A 23,579-nucleotide genomic window follows, 5' to 3' on the forward strand; every position below is an offset into this window, starting at 1 on the left:
TATTTCTAATAAAATAGCCTACATTAAATATTAATGGGTCACTTCTTGGTCTGTGTAGCTGGAAATCTCACAGGATAGAGGGCATTGTGCTAGTCCTTAGTCGTGTAGGGCACTGACCTCTGCATCTGTGTAGGGGTATGAAGAGAGAAGCACAACACCTCTGCACGTCCCAGTCTGCCTGGCAAGGTTTTGGATGGATCCTCATACCCCAGAACCAGAAGGCTTCATTGATGCTGGTCTTAGGGATGTGTTTCTGTGTCTCCCATGTCTCTGCTGGAGACCCATTACCTACCTGCATCAAACTCTGAAGTCTTGATCATCTTGTGGATGAGCAGCCATCGGCTTATGCCCAGCAAAAACACGGCTGCCCGTCTTTCTCCTGTCCCTCTGGCGGCTCCCCGTACCTCTGATAGCCCCGCACATCCCTTTGCCCACCCTCCAGCCCCCTGCCCCTCCATCCCACCACCTCCATCCTCGCCCCACGGTGTCACCTGGGCAGCGGCTCCCGCCGGCGCCTCCCCCGGGCTCCCGTCCAAGCCCGCGCTCTGCCGCTTGCAGATTCTTTCTGCAGCACGTCTCTGAGATATGGCCTTCCTTACCCATCTGTACAGCTAAAACTCTTGTCAAGACTCTCAGCGTTTCACATCTCAATTACTGCAAAATCCTTCTCCCTGCTTGGCAAAGGCAGCCTCAGCCAGCGCTTCCTCTCCCATCTCCCTGCCCAGCCACCACCTCACCCGCCAACCGCAGCTTAAAGCCATTTTATGCACCAAAGGATCACGCACAAACACCTCCTAGCAGTTATTTTTCTGCCATCCCTCGCTGGCGGTCGCAGAGCAGCGGTGAAGACACAGACGTGGTTTTACAGGTCCACCCTTCTCGCAGCCATCAGGACCTGGGAGCTGGGGCGATCTCGCCACGACGCTGAGATGAAACGAGGCAGCCGGGGCCGAACCCCACCACAGCGTGGCACTGCCTCTCCCGTGGCTCTGTACGTGCTCATCTCTTCCTCCCTCGTCCTCTCCTCCCAGAGCTGTTCCTCTTCTTCCTTCCCCTCCTGCTGCTTCTCCCTTCCCCTTCATCCCCCCTCCGCGGTGTGAGGAAGCCTGTAGCTGGCTCCTGCGCTTCTCTCCTGTTTATCCGCAGGTCTGCACAGCTTTTACTTTGTGTTTTCTACCCTGAAGACGACAGCAAACTGAGGGCTTAAACAAATTTGGCTTAAGGTGCTTTAATGAAAAATTAACGGTTTTAATACTGGCTTAACCATCAAAAGAAGAACATTAATGTTTAATATTTAAACAACACGTCCTCACAATAATTCCACCACATTTCACATTGAGGATCCACAGCGAATGCCTGGGGTAAGGCAATCAAAAACCCCAACAGTAATGCTAGCTACTGTCTTAACCCCTTACTGACTGTCTTCCCCAGTCTACACAACAATCTTTTACAAAGAGAATTGAGACATTTTTCAGTGACGTGTCCTCCTTTCCTCAGCCACAGTGAAAGGTAAGAATATTAGACTCCAAATCAGAGCCCTGACTCCTTAAGCCTTCTCAAGACCAGGGATATGAAAATGTTATGCAAATGAGCTGCCCTTTAAATGTATCTTTAGGAAAAGAAGGAAAAAAAAAAAAAAGAAAGAAAGAAAAGCAACAACACATCACTGGAGAAAGATTGAATTGACATTTCATCTTCCGTGTGTGCTGTCCAGGTGCAGGTCTCAAAGAAAAGCTTCAAATGATAAGGAATGGCTCCAGCATCTGTATTTTTTTGAAGCCTCCCCAAATTACCATGCTAAAGGGATTGCTTGCCTTGAAATCACAGCACGCCTCGCAGACAGCCCGGCGTGGGGGTCCGTAACTCCTGTCCCTCTGCAGCCCCAGCTGAGGGCCGAGCATCGCCCAGCTGATATAATGATTTCTTAAACTGTGAGGACGTTTAATTCGAGACAGGAGTCTCACTGAAGTAAATCTCTGCCTATAAAAGTGTATGATCCAGCTGGATAGCAAGAAAACAAATCACATGCACTGCAATACAGAGGAAAGAAACTACAATGCTTCCAGATGCATATTACAGGAAAATAATTAAATAGCAGCCCTGGAAGTAGACATCACAGTTGAAGTAGATAAATAAGAAAGCTTTGTTGATGTGAACCCAGAAATAAAGCAGAGGAGGAAAGCACTTAAATATAAAAAGCCATCAAAGAAGTTGCGTGTCTGCCTTGATGGTACTTCCAGAAAGTTTCTAGGTCATATGTCCATGCAGTTTTCCTTTCAGACCTGATTTCTGTAACACAACAAATATTAGGCAGGAAAAGATGGACAGCCAAAGCAGAATGCAGACAAGGATTCTCAGACCAAGACACGACATATTGCCTGAAAATTCAGGTTAAAATGTCTCCGTGCTCTTTACGTGGCACACACAAGCAGCAAAATATACCAGCAGGGAAAGCAGCAGACTGAGGCTTGCTCAGCCCCAGCCTGGGACTGCTGCAGGCACTGACTGCTCCACCGCCCCCTGCACCACGAGGCCATGTGCCAGGGTGCTCTGATTCACGAGGCAGAACATGCTATTAAGACCAAGGATGTTCTTTAAGAGCTACCATGTCCAGGCAGTTGTGGAACAGAACTGATGAAGGTTAATGTCAGTTTTAATTGGCGCTCTTCCTGGAGCGGCTCTGAGGACCGTTCGTATGAAGCCTGATAGACTCCAGCTTCCACTCCCACAGTCCTGACATCCCCACACGGCCAGAGCCTTCTTACTGGTGGCTACCACGCAACCTGTGAGGATGTGAATGACTCCGTGAGTGCAAAATTACACAGCAAATATCCTCCAGTCCAATTCTTTGCAGCGTTATCCTTTACCCAACTGCCTTTAGGGTTGTGAAGGTTCCTATGATACCCTTATGCTCTCCACAAACTGAGAGCACTCCTCCTTTTCCTTCTCCCTGTGAATTATTGTGCCCACAGCTCCCAGTGGAGCTGACTTTCCTCCACAGCCAGGCTGACACCCCTGAGATGGGACCATTTCTGCAGGGGGTTGAGGAAGAGTACTGCTCAGATCACAACCAAGCGGAGACCCCGCTGTCCTTTCCTTGCTCAGCTGTGCACAGAGGGGCTTGCTCCACTGCTGCGACTCCTGGCTGCTGCCACAATTCAAATAACGAGTAGGATGAACACATTTTTCAAAGGGAATCAGTGATACACAAGCCCCATCTGTATTACGGCTAATTCCACTTTCCTTGGCTATCATGTCCCCCCTGGCAATTGCTGCCCCATCTAAAAGGTCTTCGGTGAGTGGAAAGCCCCATGTCGGGGACCTCAGCAGAGCAGTGTTGGGACACGGAGTGATGCTCGTGATGCTTGCTTTGATGCTGAGCAGCAGCTTTATATCGGGTTCAGATTCCCACTGCTCTGAATCACATTCAGCAGAAGTGTTACAATTGCAAGATAAAGCCTTTTATCTGAGTTTTCTCAGCTGTTTCCACAAATTTTCACTGGTGGCAGGTACTAGGACAGGATGCTGCTGCTTCCCTGCAGGGGCAGGTGATACCTGCTAGTTTAGGATGGATTCCATTAGCATGCGGGGCCAGGAAAATGTCAACCGAGAAAGGAGGGCAGGAGTGGCCTTAAATGCACTCACTGAACTGCTCTGGTAGGGAAAGCATTTAGTTCATTCAGTTGCTTGTCACAGCTTTTCTGTGCCGGTGCCATACACAAATATGCACTCAGAGCCTCTTCTGCACACCCCTGCAAACTGTTCCTATTAGGTAGCGGACCCTAGGCTTGATGTCAGTTCGCAGTGCAAGCACACAATATTTAATCCAAGGACTTTTTGCTGTGTATTAACTTTTCAAAGAGCTTCACATGAAAGCCTACATTGTTTCTAAGTGCTAGACATTTTCCTTCTCTAAAGTTTCTAACACGGAACTTCTGCTGGGTTTTGGATTCAGGTCTTGTCGGTTCCCTGGCTGCCAAAATGACTTTTGTGAAGCAGATAAAACTTGGAATAGATCTGGTTCAACCTTTACAGCCAGCTCCTACGCCTATGAAGTTTCTGAAACAAAACCCAGAGTCTCTGGGGAAAAAAAAAAAAAAAAAAGAAAAAAAAAAAAGGAAAGGAAAGGAAAGGGAAAGGGAAAAAAAAAACCTCCTGCACTCTCGATTGTCGCTCGGTTCTCAGAGTCAGGTTTTGCAGTCGGGATTCATCGCAGCCCCAAAATCAGCGAGCAAAGTGCCCCCCCTGCTAAACCTGCCTTCATCCCCTCTGCCTCTCAGGGTGTCCCCAGCTCAGGGCGCTGGGGGGGCTCCGCTTTGGGGCCGCTGGCAGCCGGGGAACCCGAGCGGTGCGGATCGCTCCCCGCTGCCCCGAGGTTTCGGCTGCCCTCTGTGCTCAGCCAAGCACCGGACCTTTCCCCGAGCTGGAGGGCAGCATTACCCAGCGGGGCACGGCGCTAGGAACAAAAAGAAGCGCGTGAATGCCGCCTCCTGCTTTCACTGTGCCCTACAACCAGAGACCCCCCGGCTCCCCCTGCCCGCCCTCAGGAGCCGCCGGCTCGGCCCCGTTGCCCCCCGGCAGGACTCGGGGCGCAGGCCCCGGCCCCCGGCCCTGCCCCGGGCTCCCCCCAGGTGCCCCCATGCAGCAGCCCCGCGGCCCGCCCGGCCCCTCGCCGCCACCCGGCGCCCGGAGCCCGCAATGGCGGGCGGGGAGGGACCCCTAGCGTCCGAGCCGCCCGGGCCCGGCTCCCATCGCCGGGGCTGCGGCACCCTCTGCTGCTCGCCCGCCGCATCCCCGGCCCCGCCGGCAGCGACGGAGGGAAGGGGGGCGGTGGGGGTGCGAGCCCCCTGTGCAGGGCTCCTGCACCTCAAGCCATGGCGGAGAATAAAACCGGTGCGGCTCAGCACGCTGCGTGTGGCCTCGGGTCGTGCTCCCCTGCGGTTAGGTAGCGCCTGGGGTGCTGAGGAGTTCCCTGTGCTCATCTTTGTCCCCATCCAGGCTCCTTGTCCTCCCCGGCCAGCCCCGCACCACACCAAAATCAGAGGGATTTCCACACGGGATGTCCCAAAAGGGGCCTGCAATGCTGGGTGAGAAGGTGGTGACACCGCCTCACACCAGAGAGAGGCCGCTGCCAAGCCACCAGAAAGGCCAGCCTTGCCAAAACCAAGGGTTTTGAAATGGTCAATGGCCGTGGTGCTGGAGCCACAGCCCTGACTGGACGCTCATCCTGCTGGGACACAGGAGTCTGCCACTCTGCTCCTCCGTGCAGGCACCATCTTGCTCCCACCCACCTCACATCCACCAGTGCCAGCCCCACCTGCCCAAAATCATCACCCCAGGCAGCTGCTGAGCACACAGCAAATGCACCACACCTCCAGCTGGGCATTTATAGGCTCTCGTAACTCTCCTGTCCTTCCTTGTTCTCCACCAGCCTGCCGAAGCACCCAGCGCTTCAACAAGGCCATTGCTGTTTCCTGCCCCTTGTCGCCCCTTGTTTGAGCTCAGAGATTTGGCTGCTGATGTGCAAATAGGTGCCTAACGCTGTGTTCTTTATTTTGTGTGAAGCAGAGCTGGAAAAACTTCCTTAAAATAAAAAGAGGGGTCAGTCTGTTTTCCTATCTTAGAAGGTAATGTTTGTCTTGCCCTGCTTTATTCTTGGAAACCTGGATGGATGACAGAAGAGCTTGTGGGATTGAGACACAGGAGGAAAAAGGCAAGTGTAATTGATTTGCAGGAAAGTTACTTTATCATATTTTTGTGGTTTTGGCTGTGCCTTGAGCTTTCATTTAGACCTGTGTCTCATAAATTTGGGAGATGCATGAGAGATGCGGCAGTCTTGATCGCCAGCTCTCTAAGACCTGAACCAGTGTTCCTGGAAAACAAACCTCAGAGGGAAGACAAATTTTGTGACCAGGATATTCCTGTTAATTTTACTTAGAAAAAAAATAAAAAACGCTTTGTCCTACCAGCTATATATCATGAGTAATGAAGCAAGGGTGGGCAGTTTTTTCCACAGAAAGCCCCTTTGAATGGGTGAAGAGGAGTGGAAGTTGTGAGGAGGAGGAGCAGCACAGTCCTGCATGCCCATGCCATGCTCCCTGATGGATCTCCCCACGTTTACATGAGAGATGCACACACACACACAGGTACATGTGGCCTGGTAGCACAGCAGAGAAAGACCACCTGAGGTGGGGGCTGCCTCCGAGCCGAGTCTCAATCCCACAGGTACACAAAGTACTTGTGCACTCCCTGCTGCAGGAGCTGTGCTGGACTCACAGTGTTCACCAGGTGGAAAACTTCATCTTAAATGCAAGGCAGCATGATGCCCCGTGGGGCTGGAAGGTGTGTTGGGTGGTGCTTGGGGATGGGGATGTGCTAGCAATCCTGGGGAAATGTCCAGCAGCTCCTGTGAGGGGGCCCTGATGGGTGGCCCTGAGGGTGTGGGCTTGTAGCAGGATGTACTAAACACTCCTCAAATCCCTCAGTGTCACAAAAACTGTGAGGCCCCATCGGCTGCGCCCTGGAGGAGATGCAAGTCAGGATGCAGAAGTGCCAGAGGGACGCAGAGAAAAAGAGAAGACAGCTGGGAGTGTTTTTGAAGGATGCAGCCAAGAACTTTGTTTCTGACCTCACAGAAGTGCACAGAGGACAGCGTGCAAAGGGCTAGGAGTGCATTTGGGGGAAATGTGGCAAAGTGGGTGCTTGCTGCCTGCCTCTGGGCACCCTAGAGATGGGGTGGAAAGCAGGACGGAGTGCTCTGCTCAGCACTGCTCTCCTGGCTGGATGCTACAACCCTCAAGACCATGGTCAGGAGGAACAGGGAGACTGTGTTTCAGTCACTTGAAACACAGAACCAGACTGGAGAGGGGATGGAAATGCGGGGCGAGGCTCAGTCTGTGTCGTGAGGGGATGCTGGGCTCACTGCTAGCTCCACGTTTTCCTTTCCTTTCCCTGCTGGTGTGAGAAAATGCACGCTGCATTTGTTCGGCTGCCAGGAGGATGGCAGCTCAAGCACCATCTTGCTAGCTTTGCTGTGTGTCTTTTCCCACAGCATTGCTTTAAATAATGAACGGAGTCATGATCCACCAGCTGGATTAGATGGTATGAACTTATCTGGCTTAAATCCAATGGTGATATATTTGGTCTCATTATTTTATTCACAAATGCCACAAAACAGCACAAGATATTTCTTTTTTCCTCCAAAATACTCCTTTTTCTTTTAGTGCTGACATTTATTTGCAGTAAGATTTGCACCGAACAGCCTGTGCCAGGCCAAATTTGTCAGACAGGCGTGCCTGCACGCCCGGTTTGTCCCACGAAATCAGGTGTGGAAGTCATACACCCTGGTCCTGCCAGGGGACAGCGAGTGCTCCCCAGCCAGCAGGGTGACCCCTTGCAGGGAGGGCACTGCAGAGCTGAGGGAGGGCAGCCGGTGCCTTGCAAAAGCTGGAGATACCAAGGGAGCAGGGGTCGTGGAGGGGTAAGAAATGCCCTGAGCACATGATAATGAGAAGGCAGAAGCCTTGCTGTGGCTACTTCCAGCGTGCGGCTCCTGCAGAGCCTGGCACTGCTGGAGAGCCATGGGATTGCCTGGGAGTGGGTGCTCGTGTCCTGCCACCTGGTGAAGGGCTAGAACAGATTCACAGAGATGCAAGTCACCTGGGACATAATGCCCACCAGCTTCAAAATTACGGTTTAGTAGTGATGAAAGTGCAAGAAAGGAGGTGCTGGGCAGGAAGCTTTACCCAGGCGTCCTGGCAAGATCCCACCATGTTACAAGTCAGTCCAGCCCCCAGACAACGAACTGCTGCTCTGCTTCCAGAAACAGTCAGTGCCTGCGCTGGGCATTTCATCTGACAATCCAGAGAGAAAGCGAGAGTAAAGAAGCAGAAATCTACAATATTTGAAAAGACTTTTGTGTGTTGTGTTTTTTTTTTTTTTTCCCTTTTGCTTTGTGTTCCCTATAGTCTTAGGCCAGTATGTGTGATCGTGCTGAGTCTGCTATTTGGAGGAGTTGCTGAAAAGTAAAGAGCAAGCTCAGGAACATCTGGAAAAAATATGAGCAAAACAAATCTGAAAAGCAAAATCAGGCTCTCCCCATTCTGTTTTTTATTAAACAGAGAAAGGAAAGAGAGTGCTTCATGTATTCAGCCATTCAGGTGCAGTGTGCTCAGCGCTGCCTGGCTGAGCCCGAGCACCACTCTGCAAATATCAGCAGTCTCTTCAGTTAAGCAAGAGCTCTCAGAGTCTAATTTTAAGTGCTCATTACATGTGTTCCTCAGTGGCAGTCATGTAATTAGGGGAAGAACAAGGCTGAGGGTGCCTGGTGTCTCTTCCAGACAGGTCTGCCTAATGCCCCGCGGCACCACAGGACCGCGCTGCAGGAGCTCACCTCTGCTGCCACAGCCCTTAATCCTCCATATGGATCCAATGATTTAGGGTGAAGCTTACAATAACATTCTTTTTTTTTTTTTTTTTTTTCCTTTCTAATATTTCAATCTTTAGCAGACGCAGGGACATTTTACAGACTCATAAAAATGCCTCCAAGAGTGACGAGCTCCTCTGACAGCAGTGGCTGCCGTTCCCAGGCACTTGACAGAGCACAGTGACACGTTTGGACCTCATGAGTCCACAGCTGAAGCACTCCCAGCGCCGGGGCTATATACAGTGACTGCTGGAGTGCCTGTGGCTTAACAACATGGGAAAATCCCGAGCAGGAAGGGGATGATGCCTCCTGTTTGCAGTGTGATCAGGAAGCAGAATCAGGGAAGCCAGAGCACATTCCCATACACACCCCTGCGATATGCTCGGGACACGGGTGCTTATGAAAGTCCTGCAAGAAGCACCGCTGGACCTTCAGTGGCCACGGGGGGCCAGGATTTTGGCTGGACGTTATTCTTAAACTCTTCACTAAAAGAAAGGCCAGTGTGTTTTCTCCACGGAGACATTTCCTATCCCCCGGCTCCTGATGTAAGCCACAGGCCCTCTGTGTGGTAAGATGTCCCTCTTGCTTTCTGCGTTACAGAGATGAGGAACAAGAACCAGACCCCCCAGCTAGCAGGATGCGAGGCCTCTCCAGCGCTAACTGCTCGGTGCAGTCATACAAGGCGACAGGCAAAGGATTCAGGAGCGTTTTAAAAGTGTCAGATAATCGATACGGAGGCAGAGGAGCAGTGGTGGGGTTCACAGCTAAATGAATAAGGTGTCATGTCACGTTTGACCTATTTCACAGCATCAGCATCATTTCTGCCCCAGTTATCTTTTAAGAGACATCACTGGATCCCGCTGCTGCTGAAGAACAAGAAGTAAACACCACAATCTTCCACCGAGGTGTTAAATGGGCTCCACCACAGGTTCAATTAGCAAGCCCCAGCGTAACTCTTCTGTAATATTTCTAAAGAAAAACTGAAGAAAATGAATGGTCCACAGCCATTGCTCAGGGCAGACTGCCACCAGTCTGCTGGCGGCCACGTATCTATAGGTGCATCCAGCCAGCTCCCCCAGCACTCAGCTCGCTCTCAGGCAGCCTCACCCCACAGGAGAGCAGGGCAGGGCTCCATCCTTGCTCTCCCACAGCCACTACAGGCTGATTACTGATGAATCTGAGACCCCAGCAACCTGCCAGGCTGGAGCAGGTAGGCAAAGCAGGCAGACTTTATGCCCTAGGAGTGCAGCAAGCCTAGTTTGCCTTGTAAAATGAGTCCATGCTTCTGGAAAAACAGTCATGCTGATCAGCAGGTATTTGCATGGTCCTGCCCAGAAGAGTTTTGCTCCCTCCCAAGCCTTCTGTCCCACCAGCTGTGGAAGGTCAGCCCTGTACACCGTCATCTAGGATGGGAAGAAGTGATGGACTAGGGGATTCCCAGATATACCCTGCAAAATCGTTGTATATGAGGTGTAAGGCCATTAGGTCAATGAACAGGGAGGCAACAACGAGCTGCTCCAGATGAACCCGGGGAGAAGGCAGAAGCAGCCACAAAGGACGCTTCTACAGGTTCCCCCAGTACTTGATCATGTGGCACCCCAGGACACAAGTGCTCCCAGTTTTCTGTTTTGGTGCTTGGTAGCACACAGCTGTTAAATGGTTCTTGCTCCCAGCTGGGGCACAGACCAGCCCTTACACCTGAGGTGAAATGCAGACACGTGAAGGAGCAGGACCTCCCCTGCTGCTGCACCACGTGCTTTTCACCCTTAGGGTGCCTCCCATGTCCCAGACAGTTTCCTCCTTAGGAAATGGCTGTGTTCAAGGATCCCTTGCTGCAGGGCGAAGGCCTGCACCAGGACATGTGGAAACCCAGGCAGCAATCTGTATCTCTGCTTCGACACGCAGAACCAGTCCCCTGCATGCTAGGCTGAAACATGAGTGATGCCGCTTGGATCCCTGCCTGGCATTCAGCACTCTCTGCTTTATGGGCCAGGAACAAAGCCTTTCAGCTACGCGCTCCTTCAGCTGTGCGCCAGGTTCCCAGCCAGTGGGGCTGGAAGTGCCTCCAGAGGCCTGCCTGTCTCACCAGGAATGGTGAAGGTGGCAGGAGGGAGCTCCTCCTGGTCTGGGGTCTGCACACCTTGGTGCTCTCCTCCCGCCCCATCCAGGCACAGTAGTGCAGATTCAGATTCAAGCTGAAGTGAATTATGTGTGGTTACTGCTGGGCAGGTGAATGCATGGGGCTTGCATCCCTCCCACTGTGTGTCCTGCTCCCCATGCCTATCATGCTCCCTCTAGCATCACGTTTTGCTTCTGCAGTGCTCCTTGTGCAGCTGCAGTGCTCGCAATACCTCCCCCCTTTATCTAACGCTGCACCCGAGCTCCCGTGGGTTTGGACTTACCTTTTCTTCCCAGATGTTTTTTCACAAAGGAACAGAAGTGTGAGAACTGAACGTCTTTGAGAACACCACCCTCAGCCAAGCTGCCTGGAAAGTTCAGAAGTTACTTGGAAGGAGCTAGCAGACCAATCACCAAGCTTTGTTTCTAGGCTTTAAGAAACCCACAGGCTAAAATGCATGGCTGCTTCTTTCATGCATATGGTTCCCTTGCCTGTTGTCCCTGATTTGCCCAGCTCACGCTCTCACCCTTCCTCTCTCCCCCACACAGAAGTGTGCCAGACACCAGGACCCTCTCAGCACTGAAACACCCTCAGCATTAGGACTTCCTCCCCAGCCACCCCGCGTTCCCCAGAGGCCCACCACCTTGCTGCACTTCCAGACCATTTGGGCCAGTTTTCCAGTTTCCAGTTCCTCTCCCCCAGCTGCTGCAACCAGAAAGCCAGGCAGGGTTCTCCAGGGTAGGAGCCGACCCCTCTGTATGCCCTGGGTGTGCTCCTGGCTCCCCCTCCACCCGGTGCCATTACCCAAGCATCTTCCTTTTCAGAAGTAAGGACAGCATATGTCTGGATCTGCAATTACAAGTTGTATCTTTGTGAATCGCCAAGAAAAGAATGCTCCTTGATCCAGCCCATGTGTTGCTTCTCCCCCCTGGTGCCAGAGCATATGATTTGAGCGAGGCACCCAGCCTACCTCTGCGGAGGGGAGCTCTGCTCAAAGTAGCACTCGGGCGCGAGAGCTGAGAATAACGCAGTGCTGCTCCCCTTCCTCTCTCTCGACACAAAAAGCAGGGAGCAGGTCTGGACTGCCATGCTCCCATGCATGTTTGCAGGTGCAGGGCAGCCTTTTGGGGGGCAGGAGCAGGTGAAGGCAGAGCCATCTCGGTCCGTGGATGCTGGGTGAAGCAGAGCCCAGCACCGTTCTGCCTGGGTGCGTCTGCACCAGCAGCTTTCCCAGAGCTGCTGCTTACTTTAAGCCACTTATTCTATTATCATCCGGGGGGGATTTTTTTTTTCCCAGCTGAAGAACATTAATGGCATTAAAATAATAAGAGATTTAGAGCATCCCTGTGTTTATACAGTGACATGCCACAGTGACAGCCTCAATATAAATAGCTAAACACTGAGATAACTAAACACTTAGGCTGATGAAAAAAAATACCAACATTTTTCCCATTCCAAATTCTTTAGAGTAATCTCATTTGACCTCCAGCACAATGCGTGCTTTAATGATGCCTGAATAATTACTAGGCAAGGAATTAACTCCCACAGTGGGTTAACACACTCACTTTCACCCAGAAGACCCAGTCTCAGGCCTGAATAAATCAAATGGATTTGGTGATCTCATTCCCGTTCCTCCCGGCCCTTTGTTCACATGCCACGATCTGACACAGCCGGTGGCCTCGTGCGGAGAGAGGCCTGGCATTTGGCTACCAGAGATGCTGCAGGTCAGAGGCGGGGCGCATTAGCAAAAGCCAGAAAGCCCCCCCTGATGCAGGGGTCCTGGCCCCATCCCTTCACAGCCCCTGAAAGAGCAGGAGCCGGGCGGGGAGCGCTTCTGGAGAGCGGCAGCACCGTCACACCACCTCCGGGAAGTCGAACGCAAGCTGCTGTCAGACACCTTGATGTCAAAAAAAAAAAAAAAAACTATTTTTGACTGCGCAGCAGATGTTTGAAGCAAACTGCCTCAGTGTGACCAGCTGCAGATTTGTCTCACCAGTTTTATGAGTGGGAGAGCAAACGGGATTCGTGTAACCTGTGGGAGGGCAGGGGAGGTCTTCACCAGGTGGCTCTGCTGGCAGCGTTTTGCGCGTCCTATGGAAACCCTGCACCTACAAAGCAGGAGACTTGCAGTAAAAACGTTCTTCTCATGCCCTGTATTTCCTACATTTCTTTTCTGCTTGTTGCTGAGGACACTCAAAGTGGGAACCTCTGAGTGGTGTTTTCAAACCCTGTTACTGGAAGCTAAATGCCTGGCACCCGTACTGAGGCCCACAAACGACATCAGTGGAAGTGCTTGGTGGCTACAAAAATCACATCATTTCTGCCTACAGGCTCTGCTGGGATTAAACAAATTGAAAGGCTGCTTTGTTTTCATCATCGTCTTTTTAAAAATTATTTATTTTTTTAGTGTCTCCTGGTAGGACCATACCCAAAGCACAGTCAGTAACACCACAGACAATTGATGTGGAAATAACTGAGTCAGAATACTCTATTATTTCACTTTTAGAAATGTAGGCAGCCAAATTCAAAGGCCAGTGAAGCAAAGAGCATGTTTCCATGCAAATATAACTGCTATTAACAACAACGTGGGGTTTGCACTCCATCCCAAATCCGACAGAAAGAGAAATGCACTCAAAACTTCCCTGTGAAGCCTCATTCAGAGTGTAAATACACTAGGAATAAATGCTTTTTAAAAGATTAGTACAGACAAGTTTTAACAAGTCTAACTTTTTCTTTTCCTGGAGATGATGTTGACTGCGGCCTGGAGGCCCGCAGCGTGATGCGAGGGCTGCTTCAGACAGCTCAGCAGTGCTTTTGCTGGGGACAGCCTGGTCACGCAGTAGTCCATGGGAGCTCATGCCCTTTTTGTAAATAGCAATGGCACATCATGTTTTTGATGTGCATGCTAATAAAACAATCTTTTCTGGCAACACAAGGTACTGAAACACTGAGAAAATGGTTCGGGTGCTGGTTAGTAAACCAGGGAGCACTCCCGGCACAGCAGGATATCCTTCCTGCCCCGACCCCGTTTCATGTGCAAAACATACGGGGCACGTTCACACTTCTATGGAGCCCAAATGGTGTCTGTGGCTCTGTGGAGCCAAAAGGACCTGAGCCCTTCCCCTCTGTAGCACAGATCCTGCCTGTGAGCTGGGGCTGGAGCTCACCGTGAGCTGCCGCTGAGCTGTGAGCACAGCCTGGTGCTGCCCGAGGGGTTGGAGAAGTACCTGCAGGTGGGTGCAGAGGCGCAGGGTGAGCTGCCCGTCCCCATAACATGCTCCAGCTGAGAAGGCTGACACCGTGGGGAACAGCATGAGCTCACCATGGCCCAGCACAGCTCGTCACGCACCACCAGAGCTCCTGCGTGAGAGGCTGGGATCAGGAACAAGGAGCTCTTCACAAATGTTTCTGCACCACGAGGGCTCCGTGAGGTTGGCCCACACTCAGCTCTTCAGCTGAGGGAGCCAAGGTGAAACAAAACGCTCCAAAACCCACAGGCAACGGGTTCCCATGCAGGGTGGCAAGCAGCAAAGCTTTGCTTCCACCCTGTGCCTCCGGGCAGGGCCGGCCGCACCACCCCGGCAGCCCCGCACTTGATGCTGTGTGCGCTCTCCCTGTTTGCACACACGGATTTAAAGCATCTCCCCCGGTTTCTCCGCAAATTGCTGCATTCAGATGAAGTGGCAGCTGCTGTAATTAAGACACAGTTAATTACATATCCCCTTAATTGCGATGATAGGATTTTGTCAATTTGGTAAATAAGAATTGTGAGGTTTCTTCCGGCAAGTTGAGCCCCCGCGCAGCTCGAGCACGCCTGGCTTTGTCACCCGGCAAACGCTGGGCCCCCGGGCTGGGCACCGGCAAAGGCGAGGGCAGGTGCTCTGCTCAGCTAGGGGAGAGCCCCAGCTTGTGGAGTCCAGACCTGCCCTCAGGAGTGGCTGCGAAAATTACCTTGCAGGCTGCTTTCTGTAGGGCGTCTGATGCGTTTCCTCGCTGTGCTGAACCTATCGACCGCTCTTCCCCTGCTAAACTGCCAGCCCAGCAAATCCTGGGGCTGCAGAGGCACCGCTCAGGTGCTTGTCCTCAGCATCAGCGTGCTGCAGCCCCAGTGCAGATGGCTGCTTTTCGGGAACAATTCCCCACCTGTGCCAGGGTGACTGGGTGCACACAGTGCTGCCCGAGGGGAGAGAAACTGAAGACAAAAGGGTTACAAAATGGAAGGACTGACTCTGACCTTCCCAGCCCATTTCTGGACACGAGCTGAGGCAGCCTCTCCAGCAGTGACCACAGCCTTGGACGTGCTGTGGAGCCAGGGGGATGCCGAGGTGAGGGAGAGGTAAAAGGTACAGGACATGCTGGACTTTTGGAAGCATTTTCCAGCAACCCAGTACACAGAGCTGCCATCCACGTTAATTAATGGACTACAGTTTTAACAAGGACGCTCAGGATGTTCTCACACAAAAAAGCAGAGACACAAAAAATCATCTAACTAGATAAGATAACATACAACCACCGTAGGCTTGATCATTAGTTACAAATAAGTCATGGTTAGTTAGAAATTGATGAAAACATTGTTTGTATTTGCCTTCTGACCCCTTACCCAGTGGGCAAACCCAACCTGTCTCCTGAGGAGACGTGGGGAACAGCAGGCCGAGGCCTCATGCCAGCCCCACTACTGGCCCAGCATGGAGCCGCCTGGTGCTTTTCTGGGCCTTCACACAGCCACATCCACAGGGACCTACTTGCCCTCTTGCTCATCCGCTGCCTGCTGAAGGGAACCAGGCTGGCACAGCCACAGGATGAAGATCAGGATGTTTTCTTCAAGTATTAGCAAGCTGCTGGTATCAGCTCAACCGGCAACACGTTCCGGCTTGCAGGGTGCCTTCATGAGCAAGCGAGGAATGTGGTCTAGGTAGACCTGCGCTGGGGTAGGTGCAGAGTGGGGAAAGGGGAAAAAATCACATCCCGGAAAGTGATTCACCATCAAAGCAGCAAAACGCATTCAGCGAGAGGCCGTTTCCATACAGATCACATTCTTCATTACTGAAGTCAGCAACAGAAGAGAATAAAGTGCAGGTGTCGCAAAGCTGAGAGGAGCTGCACGGATGCTAGAGAACAGGATAATGGTTCAAAATGGCTTCAACAAAGCAGAGAAATGGTCTGAGAAAAATAGGTGCAATGCAGAGAGGCTCTAGGCAAGGCTCTACATGTAAGCAAAAATAAAGTATCGACAGCAAATGCAAAATGGAATGAAATATAAATCAGCAAAGCTATGGCATTGGAAAGATGGAAAACATTGTGCTGGAATCCAAAAGTAGACTCCTTGATGCAAGATATGCAATGTCATCTATCCATTCTCCTCAGTATTGCCAGCATCAGCGAACAAACTGACTTTTTTCAGGTCCCAACTCCCTAGTGACAGAGGAAAAAAAAGGCAGTCGCAAACAGACTCAGATCTCCAAGCAAATAAGGAGAAAATGGGGATTGATCAGTCTGAGGAAAAAAGAAAAAAAAATAATAATACCAGGACATAGCAGAAGGTTGATAAAGGGGGAATAATGTATCCTCCAAACCCATAACAAACAGCAAGCTTAACATGGCAGCAGGAAGGATCTGAGTGGATAGCAGGGGAAACTTTCTGATGGTAAAACAGAGGAGCAGATCCTCTGTGTGGTTGTAAAGTCTCATAGCAGGAGGTTACTCAAGTATCTGCCTGGCCCAGTGAAGGCAGAGTCCTCCCTCCCATCCCAACCCCCACTGACCAGAAGGCCCCTTGTGGCCCTCCCTGGTTCCAGGGTCTGTCCCAGGAGGCAAACAAAGCTCCTCCTTCTTCCCTGTCCCACCTCGATTTCCTGAGCTCCCCCCCTTTCACTGCTGAGATGCCGGTTGTAGCTCACATGACAGAAGGGTGCGTAAAAGAAGTTCCAGACTCAAACTACACCTACACCTCTACAGAAAGCCTAAATAAAGCTTTACCTCCTGTCTACAGCAAGGGGTCTAAAAAAAAAAAAAGTAAAAAAAAAAAAAAAAAGTTTACCCCATATCCAGCCCTGACTTCTTGCTCCTTGTGTCAGTCCTTTTGTGTTTTCTCATCCTTTGAATTTATTAAATCTCCCTGCTGCCAGGAGGTGCTCCTACACTCAGGCCTAGGAGCAACGTGAAGACAGTGCAGCTTAGGGGCCAGAAGACACAACTATTTAGCTCACCAAAACCCAGCAGCATTCAGTGGTGGGTCGGGAGTACAGGGGCACAAGTTTCCACGAGGTTTGCTGGTAGACTAGACTTCCCCCTACCCCGTTCAGCTCCCAGTCTCCTTAGACCCTCATCTGGAGGTATTCAAAAACAGCGTAGATGCAGTGCACAGGGGCATGGTTTAGTGGTAGCCTTGGCAGTGCCAGGTTAACAGTTGGACTCGATAACCTCAGAGGACTCTTCCAACCTAAGTGACTCTGTGAGTCTGTGATTCCATGATCTTCAGTATGACAGCAGTCCTTCATTTTATTGTGCACATGGTCAACAACACTGCTAGCAAACTGGCTCCAACAGCATTCAAAGACAAATCTGCAAAGCTGACAGTGCCAGGCCTGATCTCTTCACCCACAGCAGGACAGGATTCCCCTTTCAGCACCTGAAAGAAAAGAAGCATCACAAAGCCAGGCACAGTGAGGGAAAGGGCTTTGTTGCATCAGCTTCACAAGGGGAATGGAACCTGGGCAGGCAGCCCCACCGCTGTGCCTACAGGCTGTGCAGTGCCTGATCACCCCTCTGAGATTCATCTCATCCATAAACCCACGGTGTGTGAACTTGGGAAGGAAAGCTCACGTTATAGCCTTGATCTTCACCCAATGTGTAAACTGAAATACCACTTGGGAAAATAAACTTTACTGGGATGGACTTTTTTGATTCTGGAAAGTGGAACGGATTTCATCCTGAAAAGGGGGATCACGTCCTTCAGTGTGCCATGTTAGATAAGTTTCAAGAACAGGATGAGGGCATTTTTAAATAGCTGCTTGTTATTTAACACGGGCAGGTAGGTTACAGGTGGGCCTGCAATTTTAATTGTATGGCTTTGGCACTTGGATATACTGCTTTTCCCTGCCTGGCACAGGCTTCCTGCAGGCCTCTGCATGAATCAATTCACCTGTCTAGGTTCTCTTGTTCCTGTTGTTCTTTACGTGCCTGGTCTGCTCAGACCAAAGCCACATTGCTCACAGTACATTGAGTTTAATACATCAAGTCTAAAAAGCTTCCAAGACCTGTAACAGAAGCTATGCATGAAAAGTTAGTAAAGAAAGCTGTACCTAGGCACTCACTTGGCAAATACTGAAAATGGTCCTGGCTGTGTCCAGGATGGAGGACAAGTTTTGAGATGAGAGCCTTTAAAGCATACACCAAGAGACAGTGAACCCAAGGTCTGGAAGGAAGATTGTCAGTTCTGTGGGACACAGTCACTGCCACTGGCAAGGTAACAGGGTTGGCAACCTGAATAAATAATTCCTGGTGAAGGAAGCGATGTGCAACTCCCCTCATTTCTCAAAGAGGAGCATATGAGCAATGCTTCCTACTAAAGTCACGGTAAGGGTAAAGCCGGAGAAGAATAATCACCCACGGGGAGGAGCCGGGGAAAGGAGAAGAATCTCTGTTGGTGCTGCTGACTATGATGAGGACAACAGTTGTGCAGAACTGGCTGACAGGGATATGGAAATGTTGGTAAATATAACAGTGATTCTCAACAGCTCATATTGTGTGTGAGTGTTGGAGTTGTCACTTTTGTATGTTGTATAGCTACATTTTCCAAGATTGACTGAAATTATCTAAAGCATGAAAATACATTCTTTTGTAGACTGATTTGGATAAGGGGTTTTTACACAGTGCTCTACAACTAAGTGGAAGACGCACTACTCTTAGTTTTAGGGAAAAAAAATCAAACTATGGACACATTCAAGGAGTTTCTAAGACAGCAGTGCCATAATCCTATTCAAAACAATAGTTTGTGACTCTCATCTCTGCTGAGAACAGCTTTTAACTTAAAACTCCTCAAGCCACAATATTAATTCACACTGCAGTGAAGTAGTTGCCATGGAGTGGCCAAACCATAATTCACTGACTCTGATGGGCAACAAAATACAGAAAACATCTACTTTGTTTTCCAAATACTGGTGAGTCACTGTTTTATACGAATCAGCCAAATTTCATTCCTCAGGAGGTAGAGCAAATTACTGCTTAATTGTGACAAATGAGCAGACCATCAGACCCACTGATCTAATGAATCAGTCTGCAAAGAAATTCTGCTTTGAGTCACAGAGCAGCACTGTTGTCCTGAATTATAAAGCACCATTTAAATCAGTTAACTAGTTCCTGCATTTATTTCTATTGTAAGACCTGCTACCGGTATTGTGCAACTCATTCTACAAGCCTCAGAATCTCTACAAAAATGCAGCATTTTGTAGAACTTTACTTTTACACATGTACATTGGTTCTTTTCTTCATTTCATAGGGGATTCCCAATAGGTATGCTATTCTGTAGTCCTTGGCTACCAAAAATAGGAGATGAGTACATTCAGCTATGTTAACAAGTCATTTTAGGTCTATCAGTAGCTCCTTAACAAACAAAATTAACATTTTACATAATTGTTTGTAGGAATTTGTCATGTCGTACTCTGCAAACAAGCTAAGGGATCCTGCACCGACCTTTCCACCAGGGTAAGGCTCCTGAACCACACAGCACATGCACAGGCTCTCAGTTAGTTGTACAAGAAAACTGCTTGAGACTCTGCCTTCTCAGAAGGATACTTTTTGTAAAGGCATGCAGATGAATGTGCAAGCTCAGTTTGTTGTTTTTTTTTTTTTTTTCCCCAAAAAGATGCAAGATTGTACCTTGTTATCAAAGAAATTCCCTTATTTCCTAGTAAGTGCAACACTAGCATAAAAATATTTCTTTGCTTATTCATAACTGCCACATAGACAATCTGCTTTTCCATAGAATGGGCGGGATCCTGCTCACACCACCACTATTTTCTGTTTGCTTGCTTTACCAGCTTAGTGGTTCGCCCTGGGAAGGATGCCTACGGATTCTACCCTGGGCAAGTAGGACGGGTCCACCAGGCACACACGTCCAGAGGAGCTCCAGGGTAAGCTGGCGTGTCAGAGTAAAGCCATAGGTATTTTGGAATAAGCCTTTCCTGTTTACGCCTACTGTGGGCAACATCACAACAACTCTAATGATTTTTTATGACTTTGGCCTAAAAGAGGAACAAGAAAATCCAGGCAGAGTAAACCAAAATTACATCCAAAGGGGTTTTGGCCATACGAGAAGTGCTGCATGTCCTGAATTTATTATGTATCTGAGAATCCACGATAGAAATTGTTGGGTACTTTCCCCCCATAAAAATTTGTTTTACACACCAACTTCAAAACTCTTATACACGTTTTTTGTTTTTTGTTGTGTTTTTTTTTAAGCGTTGTAGGCTATTTCAATTCAGGAGTCAAGGCTTAAAAAAAAATCTAGTAATATTAAACTAATCCAGTTAGTTGCTTGCCTGCAAGATGCACAACCCTTATCATACTAATTACAAGTCAGATGGAGATAATAGAACAATACTGAATTATTAAGGTCTTACTGTACATTCTCAGGCTGTTAATATCTATTAGATTACAGCTGCATTATACTGAGTGCTCATTTCAGCAGGAGATTAGAAAGTACATTTATAATGCTGGCTACCCTTTGGGTGGATCACAGTATTTACATACCATATGTCAGCATGGTATTACAGAATGATTTATGCTTCTTGCCTAGACCTTTCAGTAAACTGCAGCCAGCTCCCGTAAACTACAGAGCTGAAACTCCATTTCAACCTGACTTTGACAACGCAGCTCTCAGGAAGTACGTTCATTGTCAAAAAATCGTGAGAAAGCCTGCCAGTGACTGGTACAATCAAACTTCATACAAGGCAGCATTTGACTTGCCCTATTTCAGTGCAGGTAAGTCATCCATACTGTGCTGTACACACTGCTTTTTCCTTGGCAAGAGGGGCATAAGACAAACATGGGAGGTTCGCTCTGCTGTAAATGTTAACCAACTTAAATTGCATTGAGAAAAAAAAAGTGAATAGTGTTCTCTCACTTTTTTTTTTTCCCCAAAAGAGAGCAGCCACCTATCCCCCAAAGCCATACACTCTTCACTACCAACCCTTAAGTATCCTGGTTCCCTCTTCTCTAATATACAGAAGACAATCAAAGGATGAGAACAAGCAAGCTACTGATACTTGTGCATTTTGCTATTTAAAAATTATTAGTTAAACGTGCTGTACATGCCAGTAACATTTTATCTCTATGTATATCAGTACCTGGATGTATGAACAAATTGATTCATCACTGAAAAAATAAGGAGTAGTGTAAGAAAACACATTGATTTAATACATTTGATATAATAGTTCTAAAGCGGCAGTGAAGAGCATTAGGATTTAACTGAAAATTATCAGATTAAAGCTGTACTGAACATCTTTGAATGTGAAAGATATTCACAGGTGATATCAGAAGTAAGCTCATTATGTACAATCACAGTTGCAACACTGACCAACGAAGAATGGTATAAAATTCTAAGTACCTGAAAATAATGTGTCATCCTTGTCTGTACGTATCTATGTGCAGCAGAGTACCTTGATTACATAAAATTGTTATACATCAGAAGAGATAAGCTTGATTATTATACCTCTGGGTATATTAAGATTCACTCTTTCAGAGACTAGGAGCAGTATGGGTGGGAGAAAACAGATTGAGTTATCCCTCACCTTCGATCCCAACCATTTTGCCTTTCACTTTTTCTAAACCAGCTAAGCCTTTGATTACATTTCATTAGGGAAGCTGGTTGTGACAGCAACAGGAAACTATGATCTTTCTAATAGAAAGTAGATTTCCAGGACAATGATGGACAAAAGCAGCTGTCATGCATTACATCACCAGATCTGTCTGCCACTTTATCTGAAGGGTTTGTCCATTAGCTGCACACCAAAACCCAATTACACATGGAATACAAATGGAAAGGCTAAGCAGAAGCGTCCCCCACTTCCTCTCCCATTAGGTTAACAAAGCAGACTCGCTAAACCATAGGGACAGAAGGGTTACTAAATGCTGCAGTACAGCACTAGCCTGGGAGTATCACCACGTAAATATTAAGTGGAAGCAAGAACAGCACGAGATCAGAATACTTTTTCTGTCAGACACCTTGTCAAGTCTACCAAGTCTGCCTCTCCTGAAAGCATCCCCTTAGCAGGAGGGGCGTTTGGCTGAGAATCAGTTACTATCCTACACTACTGTCCTATCCCCTTACACACTAACAACAGAAGAGACTTCATAGAGGAAAGGAATATACAGGAATGGCCTGAAAAATACAGACTTGCTTTTTTCAATGGCAAGCGTAAGGACAGAGGTTGTGTCTTTTATTACAGCTCACTCATCTAGCCTGTGATAGACAATTGAAAGCCTATTGCTGGGGACTGGGGCAATTCCTTTGAGGCCAAAGGGCTCTTGACTTCACAAACAGGAGATGCTGGGGGGAAGCAAAGCAGTGTATTTTGGCTTGAAAAGCAACTATAAAAGCCTTCAGAGCCACTTAAACATTGCCACCAGTAAACACCCTGCTGTTGGTACAGCACTGGGATGCTCTTCTTTTTCTTTCACGAAATGGCTCTCCCCTTGCTTCTGTTGTTGAACAAAACATGGCTTCAAGAGCAAACCATACAGTGCTTGAAAATATTCCTACCTTTTAGCTCATTTCCACAACATTCAGGCTGTGACCAGACATGTATCTCAGCTTGACCAAAAGACTTCTTTTCCCACATGTACAAATGAAAGAAGGGGTAGAAAAATAGCATTTGGAAAAAAAAAAAAAAAGCAAAAAACAGGCCAGGTTTAGCTATTCTATAACCTTTTTTTTTTTTTTGACATTAGGAGAGCAGCTGTGCAACAATCCAAGAGTCAACTCATAAGCAAACTTACACAAAACAGGCATTCAGAGACAACCTAATAAGCTTTACAGATACCAAGTTTAACCACCCAAAACTTAAAGAGAAAAATTCTGTGTTTCAGGTCATGAGAATAAATGCACACCAACAACAGATCCTGGACCACATACTGTCTGGACAAGTACTGGTCAGAGCATGCTTTCAACCTTCCAGGCCTGCATGTGAATGAAAGAGAAATCTCAGCTGAACTTAGAAGGGAAGCATAAATCACTCTCGCATCCAAGACAATTGTTTTGTTTCTTTAACTCCACAAATACTTCATATAATTTTAGGACATAGCTATATTGCTTAGAAACCCTCTCACACCTGGGAATATGAATTCCTCAAAACAAGGGTAGTTCATACAATGGAGTTACAGAGGTATGAAAATTGAAACAGGCCTTAACTTTAAAGTTTCTGCTTACCAGAAGTGAGACAGGTAACAAGTAAGCCCTCTTTTATTTACTTGCTGCAGAAGCAAAGCATTCCCTCATTTTACCTGCTCCTTGAGCCAATGATGCCCCCATTCGCCAATGATGCCCCCATTCCTTGGACTGGTAGTTTCAGTGACAGCTCCTCCTACAGCTACATAGAAGACAAGAACACTTCGTAATTATTACCTATGGTTCACACTTCATGATTTATTCCATCTCCTAGAAATACTGATTTTTTATTTTTTTAAAAAAAAAAAAACTTCTAAATAAACTTTGTAAGTTATACATAACAGTTCTTCTCTCACCACCCTTCTTTCTCATCACATATTTCAAATTTATGATTCGCTTTAGCTAGGGACAAATGTGATGGTTTTCTCCTAAAAAATGAGTCTGAGAGCAAAACTAGGTCCCTATCCTCTCCCCTTCCAGAAAAAAAAGTATGAAGTTGGTCTTTTGTTGTCAGTGGTTTGTTGTGTTTTTGTTTCAAACTACTGAGGAGAACGATGCTTGCATGCAGTGCTAATACAAGGGTCTCTCAACATATCTGTTAATTTTCCAGCATTGTGTTATCCTCCTCTTTCCACATCAGGCCAGTAAAG

General features: G+C 48.4%; 1 protein-coding gene across 2 annotated transcripts; it reads left to right on the forward strand.

The window, feature by feature from the left end:
* The first annotated feature begins 16,937 nt into the window (after positions 1-16,937).
* Positions 16,938-22,768, forward strand: SPMIP3 (sperm microtubule inner protein 3). Of its 2 annotated transcripts, none has more exons than XM_072035641.1 (5): positions 16,938-17,338; positions 19,186-19,247; positions 19,583-19,675; positions 20,341-20,525; positions 22,632-22,768. In XM_072035641.1, exons 2-5 carry the CDS (start codon positions 19,195-19,197, stop codon positions 22,730-22,732), a joined length of 432 nt encoding a protein of 143 aa, XP_071891742.1. In that variant the 5' UTR covers positions 16,938-17,338; positions 19,186-19,194; the 3' UTR covers positions 22,733-22,768. The 2 variants fall into 2 exon arrangements, with proteins under 2 accessions (XP_071891742.1, XP_071891741.1); XM_072035640.1 differs by lacking the exon at positions 16,938-17,338 and adding an exon at positions 17,897-18,254.
* The last annotated feature ends 811 nt before the right edge of the window (positions 22,769-23,579 follow it).

This window comes from Anas platyrhynchos, chromosome 3, assembly GCF_047663525.1.
Source record: "Anas platyrhynchos isolate ZD024472 breed Pekin duck chromosome 3, IASCAAS_PekinDuck_T2T, whole genome shotgun sequence".
In the NCBI taxonomy this organism is placed as follows: Eukaryota; Metazoa; Chordata; class Aves; order Anseriformes; family Anatidae; genus Anas; species Anas platyrhynchos.

Excerpts from the sequence above, each read along its gene's own strand:
- SPMIP3 (XM_072035640.1), top strand. The coding sequence starts at position 18,099 with ATGCTTCCTACTAAAGTCACGGTAAGGGTAAAGCCGGAGAAGAATAAT. Across the intron at positions 19,248-19,582 it reads GCACCGACCTTTCCACCAGG|CTTAGTGGTTCGCCCTGGGA; the intron begins GTAAGGCTCCTG and ends TTGCTTTACCAG. Across the intron at positions 20,526-22,631 it reads CTTGCCCTATTTCAGTGCAG|GTCATGAGAATAAATGCACA; the intron begins GTAAGTCATCCA and ends TCTGTGTTTCAG.